The sequence below is a fragment of the Mixophyes fleayi genome, unplaced genomic scaffold (genome assembly GCF_038048845.1).
Source record: "Mixophyes fleayi isolate aMixFle1 unplaced genomic scaffold, aMixFle1.hap1 Scaffold_1507, whole genome shotgun sequence".
In the NCBI taxonomy this organism is placed as follows: domain Eukaryota; kingdom Metazoa; phylum Chordata; class Amphibia; order Anura; family Limnodynastidae; genus Mixophyes; species Mixophyes fleayi.
In genome coordinates, this window is record NW_027445956.1 from 85,002 (window position 1) to 107,543 (window position 22,542).

Below are 22,542 nucleotides of genomic sequence, written 5' to 3' on the forward strand. Positions count from 1 at the left end.
ACCTCCTGTTGCTTTACTTCAGCCTAATCTGCCAGTTCCAGTTGCCACCTGTCCTGCGGTGCCAGTTCCAGTTGCCACCTGTCCTGCGGTGCCAGTTCCAGTTGCCGTCTGTCCTGCGGTGCCAGTTCCAGTTGCCGCCTGTCCTGCGGTGTCAGTTCCAGCTACTGCCTATCCTGTGATGCCAGTTCCAGCTACCGCCGGCACTGGGTCTCCGGCCATTGCCTCCTGTTCCGAGGTGCCAGCCTCTGCCTTCAGTCCTGAGTCCGCTGTGTCCGGTCCTGAGTCCACTGTGTCCGGTCCTGAGTCTGCTCCCTCTACTCCCGAGTCTTCAGCCGCTGCCTCTACTCCCGGGTCTTTAGCCGCTGCCTCTACTCCCGGGTCTTCAGCCGCTGCCTCTACTCCCTGGGCTTCAGCCGCTGCCTCTACTCCTGAGTCTTCAGCTCCAGAGGGGGCGCTGCCCTTACAGTCTCCTCCAGAGAGGGCTCTGTCCCTCCAGCCCATTCCAGAGAGGACCCTGTCCCTACAGCCTGTTCCAGAGAGGGCCCTGTCCCTCCAGCCCGTTCCAGAGAGGGCCCTGTACCTCCAGTCCCCTATCGAGTTGCCTGTCCATGCGGTTCAGCCCGGGTTGCCTCTCCATGCGGTTCAGCCCGAGTTGCCTGTACATGCGGTCCAGCCCGAGTTGCTTGTCCATGCGGTCCAGCCCGAGTTGCCTGCCCATGCGTTTCAGCCCGAGTTGACTGTCCATGCGGTTCAGCCCGAGTTACCACTTGGTACTTTCTGCATTGAGGCATCTCACAGTGCTGTTTGCTCTGAGGCATCTCACAGTGCTGTCTGCTCTGAGGCATCTCATAGTGCTGTCTGCTCTGAGACATCTCACAGTGCAATCCAGTCAGAGTTCTGTGCCCAGTACGGGCTTCCCATCAAGTGTGCCTAACTTGCCATCCCAGTCGGGACTCCTGCTCTGCCGTTCCAGTTGAGGACTCTCCAGAGACTGCTGCACAAGCTGGGTACTCTCCAGAGACTGCTATTGAGCCTGAATGCCCAAAAGCCTTTTCCGAGTCATCAGATCCTCCTCCAGTCTTCTTTGATGGAGACATCAAACAGTTTGTTATGGTACTCAAACTTTCCATGAAACAGTTTCAAGATTGTCCGGTTTATTTTGTTGATCAATTTAACCAAGTGGGTTCAATTATTATGTGTTTTAGAGGGGAGCCACAAACCTGGGACTTCTCATTACTAAATTCAGATGACCCCATTATTCATAATACCATGGACTGTTAATACTGTTTGTCAGAAGTAGACTCCATCCACAGTCAAGTCATTTGATTACGATTTGTCTGTGCCCGTTCCAGCCTGTGCGTCAGTTCCTGCACTTGTCCATAAGACCTCTATGAATGTGTCTTCCATCAGACAGTCTAGGTCACCTAGGGAGAAGGTTAACAAGAATGGAAAAACCTTTGCTTTGCCACTTCAGTCACAACAAACACCAACCTTGGTGACTGGCTTTTTGGGCATATCATCATCGGGTGATAAAATAAAAGGTCCTATCCCGACTCTAGGCTGGGACTCAGACTCTGAAATTGAATTTGTGGAGGATACTAGAGAGTTAGTGGACAAACTTTACAATTCTTCTGCTTCTGAAGAATCGGGTCTTCTCTGTACTCCATTAGAGAAGAGCCCAATTGTGTCTCCAGGGAGATCTTATAAAAAGAAAAAGAAGAGGAGAAAAACCTGAAGGGAGCATGTATGGAGCGTCTGGAATCCGCTCCTTAAAGGGGGGGGGGGTATGTTATGACTGCCTTTGTTTTGTATCTGGCAGCAGTACCTATAATCCATCAGAGGTGCTGCTGCTGTCCTGCACCTGAACTCTGCAACATGCCTGAAGGAGTTAATCTCCTTGTCTGATGCTAATTAGAACTGCACCTTGTACACTGTTTTAAGTACCTGCCTCTAGCTGTGCTCTGAGCAGTTCATCCATTTGTTCCTGGCTGCTGCTAACCTGCTCTTGTGCTATTTGGTATATACCTGCTGGACTGAACTTCTGTGTATGACCCCTGCCTGTACCTTGGACCTTGCCTGCTTGCCTGAGACCCTGAATCATTTGCCTGTACCTTGGACCACACTGTTTTGCCTGTTGCCCTGACCTTTTGAAAAGACTTCTGGACCTCGCCTATTTGCTTGATCTCTGCCTGGCTATTTGGATTTGTTTGTCTGGTCTCTATTTGATCCCTGGACTCTGTCTGCTTTCCTGGACAGCCTTGTGCCTTCTGGACTGGGGTAAACTTATTATACTTGTTCCTGACATTTTACTATACAGTCTCTTTTGGAACCTGTTATCCGTGGATTTGAGTTATCTTTGTTAATATATTTACCTGAATAAAGACACTTAGCCTTACACTTCCGTTGCACTTTGTGAATGCACTGGGATTCATAACAATGGACAAGACTTCAGAATGTAGCGCCCCCACTGTGAGCGGCAACAGTTGTGGTTGGGAACAAATTTTACCACCTGGTAAAGGACCACCATCCAGACCACATACAGTGATGGGCGACTCGAGCTTAATGGCAGGAAATCCCAAAGTACAAGCGAAATCCAGATCCAGAAAATTCCCTGCAGCACCGCTGTCTAGGAAAGCAGAGACAGATGTGGATTGTGCACCAAAGGAAATTACTGCAGGAACCAAGAGTGCTTTATTGGAAGATATAATCTGCAGACCTAGACAAACCTCTTCCACCATCTCTAGGCCTGTTCTTTTCCCGGCTGGTCTGACTTGTTGGCACAGTTTTGGAGGAGATGACACCAGTTGCCACAATATAGACAACGGGCTAAGGTTCGTCTCTGGGTTTTCTCTTCCGAAGAAAGGCGATAAGCACTTAGCTGCATGGGCTCAGCAGCTTCAAAAGGTGCAGCAGGAGGAGTCTAAAAAGAGCATGAGGTGACGGTAGTATCCCTCTCAGCTTTTCTCTCTTTAAATCTACGGTCAATTTTAATGACCAATTGCATTAGACTCTCCAGTGTAGCAGGAATAGGATATTACAACAGGGAGTCTTTTATGTGTTCCGAGAGACCCAAACGGAACTGGCTCCGGAGTGCCAGATCATTCCACTCGTTATCTGTGGACCAGCGCCTGAACTCAGCACAATATTCCTCAGCAGAGCGGTGACCCCGTTTTAGTGCCCTGAGATGTGATTCAGCCGATGCAGCTCTGTCAGGCTCTTCATAAAGCAACCCCAGGGCATCAAATAATGCATCAACGGACTATAGTGGAGGGCATGTGGAAGCAAGGCTAAACGCCCAGGACTGAGGATCACCCTGGAGCAGGGAGATAATGATGCCAACTCTTTGCTGTTCAGAGCCAGAGAAGCGTGGTCTCAAGCGAAAGTAGAGTTTGCAGCTCTCCTTAAAATTGTGAAAAGAAGCCTTGTCACCGTAGACGCGGTCTTGTAGCTTCAATTTGGGCTCCATTGCAGGACCCGGAAGGCCTTGCTGGGCTTGCGAGGCTCTGGTGGCCTCTTCCTGGGCAGACAAATGCTGAACTAGGTTCTGGACCACCTGTGATATGGTCTGGATCTGGCCTGCAACAACTTGGGCTGGAGTGGGGTTCGTCCCGCTTTCATCCATGGAAGCGAACTCTTCCAGAACTTCACTGACCGGTTATAATGCTACGACTTGTCATCAACCTGTAGAACCAGGTAGAGAGTTCTTCACCTCTAGCAGCCGCCTTTCCAGTAGAGCTCGTTATGCTCACAGGTACTTGGTTGCCCCCAGGACTTATACTCGCGGTTGTACAGGCAAGGACTTATACTCGCGGTTGTACAGGTGTATGAACGTACTGTAGCGTAGAGTAACGGGGTGTAGAATCTAGCATGGTCAAAAGATAGGCCACGGTCTGGGTCCAGGAGCAGGTATTGTGGTCAAGGCCAGGCAAGATGTCAGGACTGGCAGCAGACAAGGATAATCCAGGAATGAAGCAAGGGTCAGGGCAACAGGCAAGAATCAAGTCCACAAGAACAAAGCCAAAGGTCATACACAGGAAGCCTAATAGAAATATTTGTTCAAGCACAGCACCAGGCTAATACACAGAAAATTGGAACTATAACCGACAGGGAGGCTAAGCCATCCATGCCTTATATACAGAGACTGATCAATGGCAAAACACAGAGGACAGCATGATAATCGGCCCCAGGAGCTGTTTAATTAATTAATTCAAGTACTAGCGCACGCGCCCGGCTGCCCCTAATGTTGGGACGCGGCGCTATCACTCACAACGTCCCCACTCTTGTCTAGGAAACGGACGGGGCGAACCAGTAAGTGACAACCCGGTCGCCGAGGAGACGGCCGGGACACTTCCTGCAGGCTCGGAGAATCGCGGTGGCATGAGGATCGAGAGAGGAGGAGAAAGTAGTGGGGTCAAGAGCATCTAGATTGCACCTAGGAAAGCTAGATTTGGGTGAGAGGGGAGGGCAGGAGAAGAATGTAAGGGGTGCTAAAAATGGTACAAAGCGTGCAGCACAATCCCCTATCCCACCCCCAGTTACTCACCTGATCCCGAGGGAATACTATGGAAAACCACCTCCCATGATCTGAGGCTCGCCTTGCTCCTCCTCCTCCTGCACGCCACCGGTACGACCCTTGCACGGGGAAACAAACTGGAGGCTCTACTACCCTTCGACGAAAGGGCAATGTCCGAGGTGACGGCTGCGAGTCAGAGACACTGACTCTACCCCGGCTGCCGACACCTTATTTTGCTCTAGTCTAATACTTCGGCGCCGAGAGTACGAGGGCCTAGGAACAATCCCGCCCAAGTACTCCACCCACCAAAAGGTGGGAGCCCGTTCTGAAAAAGGGGACTTAGTGTTTTACTCACCTGATCACTCATCTCCTTAGCTCCTGACTCCTTGCGTCCTAACGTCACCTGTAATGACACTACCCAGCCTCCCACCAACTCCAACTGTGAGGCTATGGTGGGGCACTCTTACACTGTTACCAGCGGATCCACCAGGGACCTAACCACAAACCAACTAGGGGTCAGGGAGAGACTACGTTTGTCAGAATCACTAGGTGGAATTGATGATACCTGCCAGCAGTTGGCGCTACTGAGTACTTAGGCGCAGAGTCTAACACGCCCATGGTTTTCACCAGGAACCACCGCAAGAAGGTATGGACTTCGCTGCAAGGGACATGCAAGTCGCGGCCCTCAGTATCAGTCAGCTGGCGAGGTAACAATTGACAAAAAAGGAGAAAAATAAAAGTGTGTCTTAGAATAGAGGCACTCTAATGGCCAGAATTTTTTTAAATATATAACTTTATTAATTTGCATTCAAAAGTATATTATTTATTTATTATATGGAGAGTGTTTTCTCGTAGGCCTGTAGCGAAATATTAAAATAGAATGTGAATTGTATTTACCAGGTTAATATGTACTGTTAAGAAGGTAGAAACAGGAAAAAATACCTTGCTGCGCTGCTACTCTGAAGTATAGCTGATACTTCTAAATGTACTAAAGAGAACAAATTGGATTAACTGGGATGTCTGCCACCTTTGGTCATTGGCGGCATGACGTCCTATAAGTGATATATTATATTGTACCAATAGTCACTATATATGGTATGAACGTATTATACGGGACCCTTGAAATATAGTGAAATATAGAACTCAGTTATCCATTTCTAGTTATACTTTACAGGTCCACTTTTTTTAAAGTCTGTTTGGTAAGAAGTATTTTTGTATTTCAGAACAAGTGATATTTATTCAGAGCTAATGTTGCTCAATTACTGCAGCAAAAGAAGTTGCTTATTTATAAAGTTTCAGTGGGAATTGTTAATCCAATCCACATCAAACCATTACTATTGAGTAAAAGTTTTTCCCCCCAAATGTCTATTTCTAGAGTATTTGTATAGCTCAATTATTGTCATTGGTACATGTATATAATACTCAAAACTTCATTCACTCCACGTTTTAGGGACTGATTTTCTATCTAGTATATATTTACTTGTTCCTTAGTATAGATATCATTCATACAGAGCTACTTTTTTGGAATTCTCATTCACACATTACTTCAATGAAAAAGCGCTATATCTAATGAGCATCACTTCATAGCTACTTAGTAGTTGGTTGTCTCTCTAGATAATCTTAAATGCTTTCACAATCTAAATCTATCATGAGTAGCATACGCAGCGTCCGTTGACGCGCGTTTCGCTAAGAGGCTTTTTCGAGGCAAGCCGGGATGTGTGTTAATTGGCTTTATAAATGGGAAAATCCTCCCATAATTGCTGACGTCACTCAGCGACATTGATAGCAACCGTCCGGTCATGGGACTGCATCAGCCAATAATCTGATTTGCTGACGTCGCCTAACGATGTTGATGGCAACCGTCCGGTCATGTGACTGTATAAGCGAATTGTCTGATTTACTAGCGTCACTTAGTAATGTTAGTGGCGACCATCCAGTCATATGATTATTCCAGCCAATTAGTTGATTTAATTTCAGGTGAGGTATTTATCTGTATTGCAGTCATAAGAATGCTCTCTGTATTGTATGGTGGTCATAGGAATGCTCTCTGTATAGTATGGTGGTCATAGAAATGCTCTCTGTATAGTATGGCGGTCATAGGAATGCTCTCTGTATAGTATGGTGGTTATAGGAATGCTCTCTGTATAGTATGGGGTCATAGGAATGCTCTCTGTATTGTATGGTGATCAAACTAATGCTCTCTGTATTGTATGGAGGTCACAGGAATGCTCTCTGTAAGGTATGGCGGACACTAGGAGGCTCTTTATATTGTATGTGTGTGTATATATGTGTATGTATGTATATATATATATATATATATATATATATATATATATATATAATTCATTTCGGGTGGTGGTGATAAGGGGGCCACTGTGATAAAGATGGCTCCATGGCACGGTGTGATAAAGGAGAAACTGTGATGGAGGGCACAGTGTGATGATTGGGCAGTGTGATACAGATGGTACCGTTACATTTATGTTTTAATTTGTTTCAGTGAGTTTTATTTCAATAACCAATTAATTTTTATACAGCTAGCATGTGATATCTGCATTTAAAGTACTTTGATTCTATGGAGGCTTATTACATAAAGATCCTTACAAAGCCAGACCGAGAAGAATGGGGAGGGAGGGGGCTTCAGTGCGGTCTAGAACTTGTAAAGCGCTAGCCACGCCCCCCACATAAGGTTGATCACGCCCACTCGACGACTGGCACTCCCACTTAGATGGGGGGCGCCGGTTCCCTGTCTCGTCCAGGGCACTAAAATGGCTAGTTATGGTAATGTCAATACTCCATCTCCTGGAGGGTCATCCGGTCTGGTGGAATGGGTTAAAGTATATGCCCCCATGGGAGAGAGCAGTGGGGGAAGCTGTGTCGGAAAAAGAGAGCCAAGTTTCAGTGATGGCTAGAAGGTAGAGGGGCCTATTTATCAAAGCTATCCGTCTTTTAATTTAGCGGTAAATCCTCGAAAACAACAGTTTTCGAGGATTATCGGCTAAATTACTATGTATTATTCTAGCATCGCTGCAGATATCTCAGATATCTGCTGCTTTGCATCTCTCATCGTTTTACTGAGCACTCCCCATAACAGTGCATGGGAAGTGCTCAGTAACTCTATGCAACAGTGACCGAAACTTAGCTTTCAACCATGTTAATATACGCCATCTGAAGCTGGCGAACATTAACATGATTGAAAACTTTCACTGAAAACAGCTCTGCTCAGAAGAGCAGAGCTGCACAGCGCATGTGTGAAGGGATCACATGATCCCTCCATGTCACTTTCCGCATGTTCTTCATTCAGGGATTTCTGTGCGCATGCCCGAGGTCACCGGTCGAAGCATGCGCAAAGGGATTGAAAGAGGGGTGAGCAGTGTGGAGAAGTGCCCCGGCGACAAGGCGGCCGAGAGGGAGGCGCAGGACAAAGCTACTCACCAGTCCAGCGGTGAGTATTCATTCCTCCCTGGAAAGGTCCCGGTGGCAGCGGGCAAATGAGCCAATCCCGGCTTACTTCCCGCTGCTGGCCAATCAGCGGCCGGGTCGGCGAACCAATCCTGGCTCGCCTCCGGCCATTCAAACTACTGGTGCCACCGCTAGCCAATCAGGGCTCGCGGCAACGGCTGATATCGTCAGTGTGCCCGCGGCTTTTTCTGTCGCCGGGCGCTAACGCGAGGGCTGTGCGGCGGCGGAGGGGAAGTAGGAGGACGTCGCGTCCAGACGTCCAGCAGCGGCGCGTCCAGACGTCCAGCAGCGGCGGAAGCGTTAGGGAGCCCTTGTAAGGGCTGTGAGCTACCCTGATGCCCGAAGACTTCAAGCAAGACGCCGGAGCAGAGATCGTCGGTGGGGAGCCCTTGTAAGGGCTAAGAGCGCCCCCGCAAAGCAGCCTTTGACAGCGCCAAACAGGAGAAGAGGCGCCGGCGGTTGGAGAGCCTGGAAGACCCGAAGAAGGCGGGTCAAGCTGAGTTTCCTGCGCGGAACAAGTGAGTACCAATTACTCTTTTAGCAGGACGCTAGGACCTGACGTAGAGTACGGAACACTCGGTTCCTAAGTAGGTACTAAGAAGAGTTCTGGAGCGGTTTATAGAACCCCATCCATCCGTCCGGAAGGGCACCCAAGTTCAGGACAAGACGGGCTTAACGGCCGCGGGCGCAGGCCTGTGGGGCACAGCGTCTCAGGACGTGAGAGTGGTCGGTCTAAGGTAACGTCCGGTGTGGTGAGTTCCATAGCGGTCCCTCTGGATCGGGTAAGTAACAGAGGTGTTGGGAAGGGCTGTCATTGTGCTGTCTCTCTTGTCTTACAGGTGCTGATCGGAAGACAAGGTAAGTGGAAGGAACCAAAGGGGGCACCAACGGAGAGTTAATAAATTTGAGAAACTTTTGAATCCGCATCTATGGGATGGGGATTGAAAAGTTTATACTGAAAAAGCGTAGGGTAATAATAGACCCCTAAGAGAGATGGAGATGAAGAGGTTGCGGACAGAGGGCAGTTTATTGCACATGACACTGCAGTTCCAGAGGGCACAGGAGAAAGCGAGGGAGGGAAGTGGGGAGATATGGATGAGATTGGCAGGGTTACTTGAGCGGGGAGGTGGGTTGTGATTAGGGTAGGACGGGGGGAGCTGGGGGTGAGGATGGGTATAGGACTTGAGCAAGGAGACATGGGGCGCATTTATCAATCATCGGCAAAAGTGAGAAATAGTTATCAATCCTTATCGCATGGATAAGGATTGAACTATTTCTCAAATTTATGAACAACAGATCATAGGAACAGCTGTTTCGAAAAACTGCTGTTTCTGTGATTACAAAAAAATCATACTTACCCCCCCTCTTCGGAAGCGCTGTCTCCGGATCTACTCCTCGTTCTCTTCATCCTTCAATTGCGCATGTGCATTTCGAAGAACTGCACATGCGCACAGAGATCCCTGCTCTGTCTCTGCAACTATCGTTGCAGAGATAGAGCTGTAAGTGACAGGGAGGGATCCTGTGATCCCTCCACACATGCGCTGCCCAGCTCTGCTCTTCGGAGCAGAGATGACAGCATTGGATTTTTTCGGAACTTGTTAGATTTGAGCTGGGAGCAGTCACCATACTGTTGAATGTCAACTACTCCTAAAAACGAAGATGAGTGCAAAGCAGCAGATATCCACGATATCTGCTGCAATGCACCTTTCATAAATTTGCGGAGGACACCCAGGAAGCTTAATTTGCCGGTAAGAGCACTATCATGCTTTCTTAAATATACCCCATGGTGAGAGACAGAGGGTAGATAAAGGAGAGGGAATGGAAGGACTGCATGGAGTGGAGGAGGGGTATATGAGAAGGGGAGGGGAGCATGAGGGAACAAAGAGTTGTGCGTGTTTATGATGACCACAGTTTAGCTTAAAAAGGAACAAAAAGATTGTAACTGTGCTCTAACACTGCCCACAAATTATGTTACATGTGAAAACTTAAGTTGTGTTATTTTATGTGTCTCTGGATAAAAGGTAATCTGTCTGCTCTATATTGCTTGGCATCTGTGAGGATACCAGGGTAACGCATAGCCCATGTTTGTTGCCAGCTTACTGACTGGCCCAAAAGCAACCTTATTTGCCAAGCTATCACCTGCCTCAGAAAGGGAAACCTTTTGTCCTATGATATAACCCTGAGAGACCATATTCTAATGGCACGGTGACATACATGGTTATACTATACACGTGGAGCATTTTGGAGAAGTGTGACTGGCATATTTCAGAGAACAGGGGGACTCCAACGGGTACTGGACCTTTATTGATGCTGCTGGGTACTTGTGTGATGGATTGATATCGGCTTAGTTTTAAGAGAATACCAATAAAAATAAGAAAAAACTAAAATGTGAAGAAAGTGTTGACTGCAATTTCTGGCTGTTCGGTGGCAACAAATGATCGGCGGATCCCAATAACTGGTGGTGAGCATGGGGTTAATGGTGGCTGTTTTTCCCACACAGTAAATATAACATCTGTTTGAACGCTGCGTGGAAACAAAGTAATGCTTTCCCGCTCAAATTCATTCCCGAGTTGCTAATAAGACTTAGTATACCGTTGATCTGGGAAGTACGTTACTACTGGCGGGTTAATTTGAAATAGTCCACAGTTTATTTTAAGCCAATCAAAGGAGGGGGGAATGCTTAACTCATCCAATCATCGTGCAGCGCTATGTATAAATAGGATTGTTAAGCTGCCGTCTTTAATATTCATTATAATTTTGAATAATGGCTAGAACTAAGCAAACCGCTCGCAAGTCCACCGGCGGGAAAGCTCCCCGCAAGCAGCTGGCGACCAAAGCTGCCAGGAAAAGCGCCCCAGCTACTGGCGGCGTGAAGAAGCCTCACCGCTACCGTCCCGGCACTGTTGCTCTGCGAGAGATCCGCCGCTACCAGAAGTCCACCGAGCTGCTGATCCGCAAGTTGCCCTTCCAGCGCTTAGTACGTGAGATCGCCCAGGACTTCAAGACCGACCTGCGCTTCCAGAGCTCAGCAGTCATGGCTCTGCAAGAGGCCAGCGAGGCTTATCTGGTGGGGCTCTTCGAGGACACCAACCTGTGCGCCATCCACGCCAAGAGAGTGACCATCATGCCCAAAGACATCCAGCTGGCCCGCAGGATCCGAGGGGAGAGAGCATAGATACTCGTCCCTCCTACGTACACAGCACAAAGGCTCTTTTCAGAGCCACCAAATGCGCATTCGAACGAGCTGTATCCTCCCATCTACCCAGCTTTCCGACATTATATGACCTGGGAGGGGCGGGTGCTTTATACATGTTGAGATCTAAAACCTGTTTTAAAAGTTATCCCGTTTTTTTAAGTGTTACTGTAACGTCCCTAAAATTCATTTTAACAACAGTTCTCCCTTCGGTGCAGGACGAAACATTGCCTGGGTCTATACTGATTCCTAGAGTAACTAAAGTACGTCTGGGTTACCCAATGGGCGAGAGCGGATTCATTCTACAAGCCGTTAAATAGATACTGCAAGACAGACAAAATATTAAATTGAAGTCGGCTTATTTAGAACGTTGGCTGGTAGAATTGTATGTATTGTAATAAACATTCGTACAGGGGATGGTGGTGGTACAGTATAGGAAAACCTGTTATCCATGACTTACAGGGAATGTGAATACAGCCCGATCAGAGAGAAGGTGGGTGGCTCTGAAAAGAGCCTTTGTGGTCTCAGGATATCACGGGTGAATTATTTGGCGCTGGTGTATTTGGTGACGGCCTTGGTGCCCTCGGACACGGCGTGCTTGGCCAGCTCTCCGGGCAGCAGCAGACGTACGGCGGTCTGGATCTCCCTGGAGGTGATGGTGGAGCGCTTGTTGTAGTGAGCCAGGCGGGAAGCTTCTCCAGCAATGCGCTCAAAGATGTCGTTGACGAAGGAGTTCATGATGCCCATGGCCTTAGAGGAGATGCCGGTGTCGGGGTGGACCTGCTTCAGCACCTTGTAGACATAAATAGCATAACTCTCCTTCCTGCTCTTTCTCCGCTTCTTGCCATCTTTCTTCTGGGTCTTGGTGACGGCTTTCTTTGAGCCCTTTTTGGCTGCTGGGGCAGACTTGGCTGGTTCAGGCATTATAGCGACAAAACGATCCCAATCACAATGTGCAGAAACTGTTCCTGATACCTCCCACAGCCGCTCTATTTATAGGCAGCCCATGTAAATGAGACCCACAGTCTGCTCTGTGCACTACTGGATGTTGTGCGATGTCAAATCCCACCCGCTGCTGCGGATTGGTGTTTGTTTGAACTTGAGCGGCACTAGCTAATTTGATAGCGGACCAATGAGAGAAGGGTGTCTGTCCCTACAGCGTATAAATATACGGAGGCGGGACAGATAGCCTTATTGTTGTAGATTGACTTACACATAAGTTGAAATGTCTGGAAGAGGCAAACAGGGCGGTAAGACCCGTGCTAAGGCCAAGACTCGCTCATCTCGAGCCGGTCTCCAATTCCCGGTCGGTCGCGTTCACCGTCTGCTGAGGAAGGGGAACTATGCGGAGCGTGTGGGAGCTGGCGCCCCGGTGTATCTGGCAGCGGTGCTGGAGTACCTGACTGCTGAGATTCTGGAGCTGGCTGGGAATGCCGCCCGTGATAACAAGAAGACCCGCATCATCCCCCGTCACCTACAGCTGGCTGTGCGCAACGATGAAGAGCTCAACAAGCTACTCGGTGGGGTGACTATCGCCCAAGGAGGAGTCCTGCCCAACATCCAGGCCGTCCTACTGCCCAAGAAAACCGAGAGCCATAAACCAACCAAGAGCAAGTAATTTCCTGCTGGATAATTGTCCCCACAACACAAAGGCTCTTTTCAGAGCCACCCACCCCGTCCCTAAAGAGCTGATCCACGACTATAACATCCCGCTTTAGCTGTGTGTTAACTCGAGTTAGACGAGGTTACATTGTAATGCTCGTTAGATAACGGACACAGTTGAACTAAACTCCCCCATCCAGATTGGCGGTGTCGTCTATTAAACAAAAGTGAACCATATATGGCACTGTCACGGTGCACTGACGTTACGTTTAAACAAGCTGCAGACACTTTATAATAAGACGGCAGGAGTCAGTATATACGGCTATAATCTCTTTTCTCGCACCACCGCCGGAAAGAAACAGCTACTCTAGAGCTCAGCTTCATAGCGCACACATCCACCCCCATAGAGTAACAGAAAAGTGTGTGTGGAGGGGGATATATACTATATAGCTCTGTCGAGACCGAGTGGGTGGCTCTGAAAAGAGCCTTTGTGTGATTGACAGGAGTGCGGCTCCAAGTTACTTCTTCTTAGGAGCAGCCTTCTTCGGCTTAGCTGCCTTTTTAGCCGGGCTCTTGGCTACTTTGGGCTTAGCTGCCTTTTTAGCCGGACTCTTAGCCACTTTGGGCTTAGCTGCCTTTTTAGCCGGGCTCTTGGCCGCCTTCTTGGGTTTCACAGCAGGTTTCGGCTTCTTAGGGCTTTTTACTGCTTTCTTGGCTGCTGCCGGTTTCTTGGCCTTTTTCGGGCTCTTGGCTGCGCTGGGAGACTTCTTCGGGGACTTGGGCACTTTCTTGGCTGCCGCTTTCTTGGGTTTAACCACCGCCACCTTCTTCTTAGCTGCCTTATCCTTGCTCTCCAGCTGCTTCTTGTTCAGCTTGAAGGAACCGGAGGCGCCGCTGCCTTTCACCTGGATCAGGGTCTCTTTCGTCACCAAGCTCTTGAGCGCCACTTTCAGGCGGCTGTTATTCTTCTCCACATCGTAACCTCCAGCAGCGAGGGTCTTCTTCAGGGCGGCCAGGGAAACACCGCTGCGCTCCTTGGATGCGGACACGCATTTAACAATCTGCTCAGACACGCTTGGACCGGACGTTTTGTTGCCCTTCTTGGAGCTTCCTGCAGCTGCTTTCTTCGGCTGACGCTTTCCCTTGACGGGGGCCTCTGCTGGAGCAGCGGGCGCTGCGGCGGGAGCTGTCTCTGACATTTTCCGTGCACCAAATAGAAACAAAACTTTTACATGCAGATAATCATCAACTGAGTTGTTATATAGAGCCCAGGAATGCGAAGCCATTGGCTGTGGTGAAGAGCCAATCATGTGCGCAGATTCCGGGGGTATTGTTACCACGCCCATTATCCTCATGGACGCCGTTCTAGAATGTCGGCTCCCGCTTTGTGTTTCTATGGCTGAAAGAAATGAGTTTAATATGAAGTGTAATAATACCGGCTCGTTGTCCTTTATTTCATCAGCACATTGTGACGCCCTTTCGTCGTGTGTAGACTTTTTATATTGAGGAACCCCGGGCAAATACACTGAAAATACACCCAACACCCCCATCTCCCTAAATCTCCTCTCTGTATCTTAACTTATGATCAAATACGTGGATGCGCCCAAAGAAAGCTCCCGGATCCCCCAGTGACTGAGCAGAGTAAACCTTCCTACTTCTCCTTTTATGTCATGTTTCACTTCTCACGTCTTATTTCTACCTTTTTAAACCTTCAGACTCCTGTGAGACTGTCACGTTACACAGATGTTCCATACTGACAGGCATACAGTCATGCACCACAATCGTCAGCTCTGAATATGTCCAGTAATCACTATTCCCGATTTAACATTTGCGACAGTCTCCTACCAGACAACACTGAAAGGATGGTCACACGGCAGTTTGAACACGGAGCATGCAGAATGCAGCCACCGCCGCTGAATAAATGGTCACAGACTGGTACAGAAAGTGAGTGAAAGTGCAAGCAGCGCTTTATTCCCAGCCTGAGAGCTCAGAAAACAGAAACATATACTGAGTTAACCGAACACATCTACGTTCTGCGTTCTAACAACAAAAGGTCGCCCTGATTGACATTACAGGACCAAAATATAATTGTACTACAACGGCCTGAAAACTGGCAGTGTTGGTATGACTCAGGAACCTGTTGCTTGGTGCTCCTCCCCTATTTCCCTCAAGTTCCCAATCAGGTCCGCCTCTCCTGTATAAAAGGACAGCTTGTCTAGCGTGTAACTTAGTTCGTTTGTTGTAGACGGAAAGAAGATTACCTTTGAACATGTCTGGCAGAGGGAAAGGCGGTAAAGGACTCGGAAAAGGAGGCGCCAAGAGGCACAGGAAAGTCTTGCGGGATAATATCCAGGGTATCACAAAGCCCGCGATCCGCCGCCTGGCTCGTAGAGGAGGTGTGAAGCGTATTTCTGGCCTCATTTATGAAGAGACCCGTGGGGTGCTGAAGGTTTTCCTGGAGAACGTCATCCGGGACGCCGTCACCTACACTGAGCACGCCAAGCGGAAGACTGTCACCGCTATGGATGTGGTCTATGCTCTGAAGAGACAGGGCCGTACTCTGTATGGATTCGGAGGCTGAGCACTGACTCCTCTCGTCTAATTTCATTACACACACAAAGGTCCTTTTCAGGGCCGCCCATCTCTTCCATTAGAGAGCTGTAATATTGCCCTAGTACTCGGTAGAATGTGTGGAATTCTCCCCACTATATATCGGTGATCTGTTTAACTTTTGTATCCTCGAGGATACACGATTAGCTATTTGAAACATATGCAAAGGTGATCGCTGCGTGTCAGTGTTGCCTTAGAAAAGTTTGTTAATAAGAGACTATCGCGTCCTGCTGGTAACAATGCACGATTGTAAAGCATACCAGATTATATAATAATTACATCTTGCACAGATACCTTTGCTGAGTAAATGTGACCAGTGGTATTGCAGTCTGTGTAAAACATTAAACGGTGCAACTCACGATTTGAACAATATATTATCTTTCCAGAAAACTCTAAATATGTGTCCCTATAATTGATATCTTGGTGCAGACTTTATAATATATGTGAGGTCTGGTAAGAGCAGGGAGATGGCATGAATGAAAGTAAAGTTTAAGTCAGCCTGGCTCATTCCCTCTTACATTTCAAAGGACAGCAGAAAGCATTCACCACAGAACTGGGTATTTGTTTTAATCATACATACAATAGTTTTAATTCATAGCATGGGACAATGTAGCACTGTGAAAATGGAGATGTGATTGCCACTGTTCATGCAGCGGTTATGATACATAGTAAATATAATATGTGATTTGACACTGTATATTAAATCTGTTCTTTGTTTCAGTCTGTACACTTCCCTGCATTCTAAGAGAGACTGTTACAATGTGCCTCAATACAGATGTTAGTCCTGTTTTTGTATTGTGACATATTAGCTGTATAACTGACATATTAGCTGTATAACATTGTTCTCTCTTTATTAGGAGCGAAGATTAGGGGGAGAAATTATATTCATAAATAATGGACACATGTTTGTTAAGTATTAATATCAATTATAGGAAGTATATTTAGGAAGGATTAGATTTTTCTTATGTGGATTATAGGAAACATGCATGCGCTCTCGGATCACATGGTCCCTTTGTGTGTGATTGGCAGCCCCCCTCTCTGATCTGGATCCCTGGTGTCTTGTTATGTGTTAAGAGTTACTTCAATGACAGGACATTGTTTACAGTGAAAGCTTTTGTCTCCTATAGCGGTTCATTGCAGCTTTAAAGTTATGTCATAGATGAGGTTGCTTTGCATTCCACTACATGTCACATAGTAGTACAGGCAACTTTATCCCTGATATCACATTTCATATATTTGGCTCATAATCTCGACAGCCAGCAAACCAGTCAGACAGCCAGCCACAGGGTTAACCAGGAGATAGGCATCGAGAAGCCCCGTCTGCCAATGGGTTACTTGCAATTGGGGATTTGGGGTTGGGGAAGTCACCCAACGAATGTCAGACAACAACTCTGCTACCACTATTTTGCACATATGCGTGGCCCAATTTCTCCCCTGTTGCCTCATACTTTGCTACATGACAGTGTCAACCTCCACTCTAGCTGAGTGACCGCACTAATGAGTTCCAATGGGACATCCAGGAACTGTGTACTGCTGTCTACCCCACCACCAGAACCAGGTGAGATCCTTACGGGACAGATCAGTGGCTTAGGCCAGAGTCTTTGGACCTGGAGGAGGAAGATGTGCTTGGGATAAGTCGAGACACTGAGTAACAAGGGTTAAATGTGTGCAAGAAGTGGCATAGTTTTATAACAACTGCGTTCAATACACCACTGGGTACACACCGTAAATTTTAGTGTTCAACTGCCAGGGAAGGGAGATGCAAGACCTATCACTCACTCACATCCCCTGATAATGAAGAAAATGGAACCAACCAGCTGTGTCTAGCAGCAGTAACCACCAGTTGGGGGTAGCTCACAATGTGGTTAGCAAACGGTTGCACCAAGGTCTGTCGCTAGCAACGTCAGGAGCATGACGCTTGGGACAGAGGGTGCAGGTATGCATGAAGAGGCTGAGCTACAAGTTGAGTGATCGCTGACAGGTAACACCGTACGTAGTCTGAAGGCACATGTATCCAGATGGCCGGTGCATGATATAGTGCCCGAACATGGAGATGGACGGGTGACAGTACAGCACAGGAATATGCTGCGACCCTGTTTATTTTCAGAATCACACTTGGTGGTACCAATTGCGGAAGAACAAGTTGACCCACTGGTGGTGATGGAGGACTTCTGGTTCATGTTCCCACACATTGAGGATGTAGCAAATCCCCCACCTGCCAAAGATACGGTCATCCAGACCCCTCTTCCAGTCCTAGTAGGAGACAGCCCCACAGGGCCTTGCCCGCTATCCTGCCTCCCATAAGGCCCCTGAGGACAATCTTGGGTAGCCCCAGCAACCGGATTGCAAGTTACGTGTGGTCTTAGACTCTCTTTATAGGGACTACAAAGGACAAAACAGTGGGAGTTTAAGAGCCAGGACTGGCGACACTTTGGTTCCGGTTGCATCACGGTCCATCGAACTGCGTGTGGATGACGTCATCCGGTGATATCCCTAGACGGCACGTTATTGGAACAACGCGGCTCCCCTTGAGGGGCATTATGCAACACCGCTACTGGTGGACAATTTAGGTGTTCAGCGAACAGTGAAAAAGAGGACAAAGAAGTCAACTACGAATGTACGATGGAAGTGTTACGACTAACGGTCTTATATTCAACCTGTAGAATCAGGTAGAGAGTTCCTCACCTCTAGCAGCCGCCTTCCACGTAGAGCTTGTTATGCTCAAAGGTACTCGGATGCCCCCAGGACTTATTCTCGCGGTGGTACAGGTGTATGAACGTACCGTAGCGTAGAGTAATGTGGTGTAGAGTCTAGCGTGGTAAAAAGACAGGCCAAGGTCTGGGTCCAGAGCAGATATCATGGTCAAGGTCAGGAATGGCAGCAGACTGGGATAAAGCAGGAACAAAGCAAGGGTCAGGGCAACAGGCAAGAATCAAATCCACAAGAACAAAGCCAAGCACAGCAGCAGGCTAAGACACAGAAAACAGGAACTATAACCTGCAGGGAGGCTAAGCCCTCACTGCCTTATAAACAGACACTGACCAATGTCAAAACAGAGAGGACAGCATGATAATCAGCCCCAGAAGCTGATTAATTAATTCAATTACTTGCGCACGTGCCTGGTTGCCCCTAATCCTGAGACCCGGCACTATCACTCACAGCGTCCCGACTGTTGTCTAGGCAACGGCCGGGGTGATACAGGAAGTGACGTCCCGGCATGGAGACAGCCTGGACACTTCCTGCGGGCATGGATAGTTGCGGTGACCTGAGGGACCACCACGACCCGTTACAGTACTTCCCACCCCCCCCCCCCCTTGAGGAGGGATCAAGGAACCTCAAAAACCAAGTTTTCCAGGGAATTGTTTCAATAATCTATTGAGCAGTCTGTCAGCGTGCAGGCGCCTCTCAGGAACCCAAGAGCGTTCTTCTGGACTGGATCCCTTCGGATGCACCAGAAAATGGGTTTGTCCCTGAATCCTCTTGGAGTCGAGAATTTCTCCACAATAAATTCATGAGAACCATGCAAGTTGACTGGTCGGGGTTTGGGTTGTTCAGGAGTCTCAAACTTGGAGGACGAGACAACAAGTTTCAGGAGGGAACAGTAAAACATATTAGGGATTCTCAAAGAAGGTGGAATCTTCAGCCTGAAGGCAACAGGGTTAACTTTTTTTAACAATAGAAAACGGTCTAATGAACCTAGGTCCCAATTTATTGCAGGGTTGTTTGAGCCTAATATTCCGGGTGGACAACCAGACTTTGTCTCACACCTTAAGAGAACAGTTCCTGAAATGACGATCTGCAAAAAAAATTGACCGAGAGGTGGCCTGAAGCAGGGCGGAATGGAACTTCTTCCAAATAATTGTGAGATGGGAGGCTGTTTGGCGTACCCCAGGAGAACCAGAAGAGTTGATTGAAGCAAGAGAATTAGACCTGGGATGGAGGCCATAGTTGCAAAAGAATGGAGATGTGCGGGTGGAAAAATGGCAAGAGTTATTATAGGCAAATTCGTCCCACGGAAGTAAAGAAGATCAATTGTTATGGCATTTGGAAAAATATAATAAGATGAATTGTTCCAATGACTGATTGACTTTTTCTGTTTGTCTGTTTGACTGTGGATGGTAGGCAAAAGACAGACTGATGTTGATGTCAAGGTGGTTGCAGAAAGATCTCCAAAACTGAGCCATGAACTGAGACCCACGATCAGAATCAATATCTTCAGGCAGACCGTGGAGATGGAAGATATAGCGAATGAATAGTGATGCCAGAGTTCGGGCATTGGGTAGACCTGCCAAAGCGATAAAGTGGGCCATCTTGTTAAATTCATCTACCACCACCCAGATTGTTTTGTGACCGGGTGACCAGGGTAAATCTACAATGAGGTCCATCGACAGATGTGACCAAGGTTTACTTGGAGTGGACAACGACATTATTTGACCCGACGGAGAGCTTCTGATACTCTTGTTTCTAGCACAATCTCTACATGAGAGTGCAAACTCTTTAAAATCAGTGGCCAAATAGGGCCACAAAACTGTGCGCAGGAGGACTTCAGTGGTTTTGAAAACTCCAGGATGTCCGGCAATCTTGTTGTCATGAGCCTCAGATAGTACAGCCTTCCTGAGATGGACTGGTACAAACAATTTATCTGAAGGAGTCTAAGGAGGAGCAATTCTTTGGAAATGGTGGAGAGCAGCACCCAAATCCTGGGTCAATCCTAAATGAATTGAGGATGAAGGAACTGTAGAGAGCGGAACAGTGGAAGGGGCATGAGAGGTCATAAAGCGGCGGGAGAGTGCGTCCGTGCATCCGCTTAAACATTCTTGGAACCAGGTCTGTAAGAAATAATAAACTTGAAGCGGGTAGAAAACAAGGCCCAGCGTGCTTATCTGGAATTTAGACGTTTGGCAGATTAGGGCAGTTAGAGGAGCTACCAGGTCCAAGAAGGAATTAATAAATATCAGGTAATAATTCTAAAGCCTAGGAATCTTTGTACGGCCTTCAGATTGGTTGGGCATACCCAATCTAAGACTGCTTGGACCTTGCTGGGATCCATGAGTAACCCATCCTAGAAATATAGCCTAGAAATGAGACCTTATGGATCTCAAATTCACACTTTTCTAGCTTGGCAATGAGTTGATGTTGCAGAAGTTTAGAAAGAACATGTTTCACGTGAAGGCGGTGTTGGTCCACGAATGAAGAATATATCAGGTATAACATGACAAAGCGCCCTAATAACTCTCATAGAACATCGCTTATTAGATCCTGAAAGACAGCATGTGTGTTGCATAAACGAAAAGGCATGGACAGGTACTCATAGTGACCTGAGTGGGTGTTGAATGCGGTCTTCCCTTCATCCCTGTCCTTGATACGTATAAGGTTGTATGCTCCTCGTAGATCAATCTTGGTGAATACTGAAGCACTTCTGAGTTTATAAAAAAAAAGGACTGATATGAGTGGAAGTGGGTAGGTGTTTCTGATGTGATTGTATTTAACCCACTAAAGTCAATTCAAGGTCGAAGAGAACCGTCCTTTTTTAGTCACAAAGAAGAACCTGGCTCCTACCGGGGATTTAGAAGGCCTAATAAAGCCCATTTTAAGGTTATCCTTAATATACTCCTCCATGGAATGTGTTTCTGGTAACGAGAGAGAGTACAGTCTCCCTTTTGGGAGTTTTAGAGCCAGGATCTATGTCAATAGTGCAATCATAATCATGATGAGGAGGTAGCGTGTCAGCTGACTGCTTAGGGAATACATCAGAAAACTTATTGTAGGGTGACGGAAGCTGATCTAGAGGAACCTGGAGCAGACGAACAGGCACAGATAAGCAGGATGAAGAACAAGAAGGACTCCAATGAATGATGTCTCCCTTGTTCCAATCGATGACCGGACTGTGGAGCTGCAGCCAGGTATGCCCCAAGATCACCAGAACGGAAGAGCAATTAATTAGATAAATGGATGTTATGACTGTCTTTGTTTTTTATCTGGCAGCAGAACCTATAATCCATCAGAGGTGCTGCTACTGTCCTGCTCCTGAACTCTGCAACATGCCTGAAGGAGTTAATCTCCTTGTCTGATGCTAATTAGAACTGCACCTGTTGCACTGCTTTAAGTACCTGCCTCTAGCTGTGCTCTGAGCAGTTCATCCATTTGTTCTTGGCTGCTGCTAACCTGCTCCTGTGCTATTTGGTATACCTGCTGGACTGAACTTCTGTGTATGACCCCTGCACAGGGCCATCTTAACAACATTATGGGCCCCCGGGAAAAGCAGTGCACCGGGGCCCATATATATAGATATATATATAGATATAGATATTTAGATGTATACAGATACAGATATAGATCTAGATATATAGAGATTGATAGATGTACTTGCTCAGTGACCCATGTAGTTTTTCTTTTGTTGTTTTTTTTTCTTTTGCAGGATTATTTATTCTCATTAAGAGAAGTGCCTATGGGGCCCACTTGCTCGTGGGGGCCCCCGGGCAGCTGCCCACCGTGCCCAATGGAAAAGATGGCCCTGCCCCTGCCTTTACCTTGGACCTTGCCTGCTTGCCTGAGACCCCAAATCATTTGCCTGTACCTTGGACCACGCTGTTTTACCTGTTGCCCTGACCTTTTGGACAGACTTCTGGACCTCGCCTATTTGCTTGATATCTGCCTGGCTATTTGGATTTGTTTTTCTGGTCTCTATTTGATCCCTGGACTCTGTCTGCTTTCCTGGACATCCTTGTGCCTTCTGGACTGGGGTAAACTTATCATACTTGTTCCTGCCATTTTACTATACAGTCTCTTTTGGAACCTGTTATCCGTTTATTTCAGTTATCTTTGTTAATATATTAACCTGAATAAATGCACTTTGCCTTACACTTCTGTTGCACTTTGTGACTGCACTGGGATTCATAACATGATGAACTGCCATACAATCTGGGCCTGCTGATTGCACACCCTCTGACTTAGTCCTGAAATTCCTAGTGTTGTTGCATTGAACTATGTGTTTGGCTATTAGACATGTCTGTAAATCCACAATTACAAATGCTGCAAATGGACATTGTTCATCTCTGTTACCAAATCATACAACTATCCATTTTACTCCAAGAACTACTCAAAACTATTCCTGCTGCTGTGATAAGTAATTTCAACACTAATTCTGATTTTAAAGCAACAAACT

The 22,542-nt window shown here is 47.4% G+C and overlaps 5 protein-coding genes across 7 annotated transcripts; 3 read left to right on the plus strand and 2 right to left on the minus strand.

Annotated features, from left to right (window-relative positions):
* The first annotated feature begins 10,734 nt into the window (after positions 1 to 10,734).
* LOC142114809 (histone H3) lies at positions 10,735 to 11,199 on the plus strand. Its single transcript, XM_075194097.1, has one exon. The coding sequence runs from the start codon at positions 10,737 to 10,739 to the stop codon at positions 11,145 to 11,147; it is 411 nt and encodes a 136-aa protein (XP_075050198.1). The 5' UTR covers positions 10,735 to 10,736; the 3' UTR covers positions 11,148 to 11,199.
* Positions 11,200 to 11,661: 462 nt separating this feature from the next.
* Positions 11,662 to 12,114, minus strand: LOC142114810 (histone H2B 1.1). The gene has a single exon (XM_075194098.1). The coding sequence runs from the start codon at positions 12,087 to 12,089 to the stop codon at positions 11,709 to 11,711; it is 381 nt and encodes a 126-aa protein (XP_075050199.1). The 5' UTR covers positions 12,090 to 12,114; the 3' UTR covers positions 11,662 to 11,708.
* Positions 12,115 to 12,313: 199 nt separating this feature from the next.
* On the plus strand, positions 12,314 to 12,835 carry LOC142114789 (histone H2A type 1-like). Its single transcript, XM_075194069.1, has one exon. It carries the CDS (start codon positions 12,391 to 12,393, stop codon positions 12,781 to 12,783), a length of 393 nt encoding a protein of 130 aa, XP_075050170.1. The 5' UTR covers positions 12,314 to 12,390; the 3' UTR covers positions 12,784 to 12,835.
* Positions 12,836 to 13,233: 398 nt separating this feature from the next.
* On the minus strand, positions 13,234 to 13,966 carry LOC142114797 (histone H1-like). 3 transcript variants are annotated; one of them, XM_075194081.1, is made up of 2 exons: positions 13,388 to 13,966; positions 13,234 to 13,324 (listed from the first exon to the last, which is right to left on the minus strand). In XM_075194081.1, exons 1-2 carry the CDS (start codon positions 13,964 to 13,966, stop codon positions 13,286 to 13,288), a joined length of 618 nt encoding a protein of 205 aa, XP_075050182.1. In that variant the 3' UTR covers positions 13,234 to 13,285. The 3 variants fall into 3 exon arrangements, with proteins under 3 accessions (XP_075050182.1, XP_075050181.1, XP_075050180.1); XM_075194080.1 differs by having other exon boundaries at positions 13,234 to 13,339; XM_075194079.1 differs by having other exon boundaries at positions 13,234 to 13,966.
* Positions 13,967 to 14,965: 999 nt separating this feature from the next.
* Positions 14,966 to 15,348, plus strand: LOC142114780 (histone H4). The gene has a single exon (XM_075194061.1). The coding sequence runs from the start codon at positions 15,037 to 15,039 to the stop codon at positions 15,346 to 15,348; it is 312 nt and encodes a 103-aa protein (XP_075050162.1). The 5' UTR covers positions 14,966 to 15,036.
* The last annotated feature ends 7,194 nt before the right edge of the window (positions 15,349 to 22,542 follow it).

Coding starts and splice junctions, on each gene's coding strand:
- LOC142114789 (XM_075194069.1), top strand. CDS start 12,391: ATGTCTGGAAGAGGCAAACAGGGCGGTAAGACCCGTGCTAAGGCCAAG.
- LOC142114797 (XM_075194079.1), bottom strand. CDS start 13,966: ATGTCAGAGACAGCTCCCGCCGCAGCGCCCGCTGCTCCAGCAGAGGCC.
- LOC142114810 (XM_075194098.1), bottom strand. CDS start 12,089: ATGCCTGAACCAGCCAAGTCTGCCCCAGCAGCCAAAAAGGGCTCAAAG.
- LOC142114780 (XM_075194061.1), top strand. CDS start 15,037: ATGTCTGGCAGAGGGAAAGGCGGTAAAGGACTCGGAAAAGGAGGCGCC.
- LOC142114809 (XM_075194097.1), top strand. CDS start 10,737: ATGGCTAGAACTAAGCAAACCGCTCGCAAGTCCACCGGCGGGAAAGCT.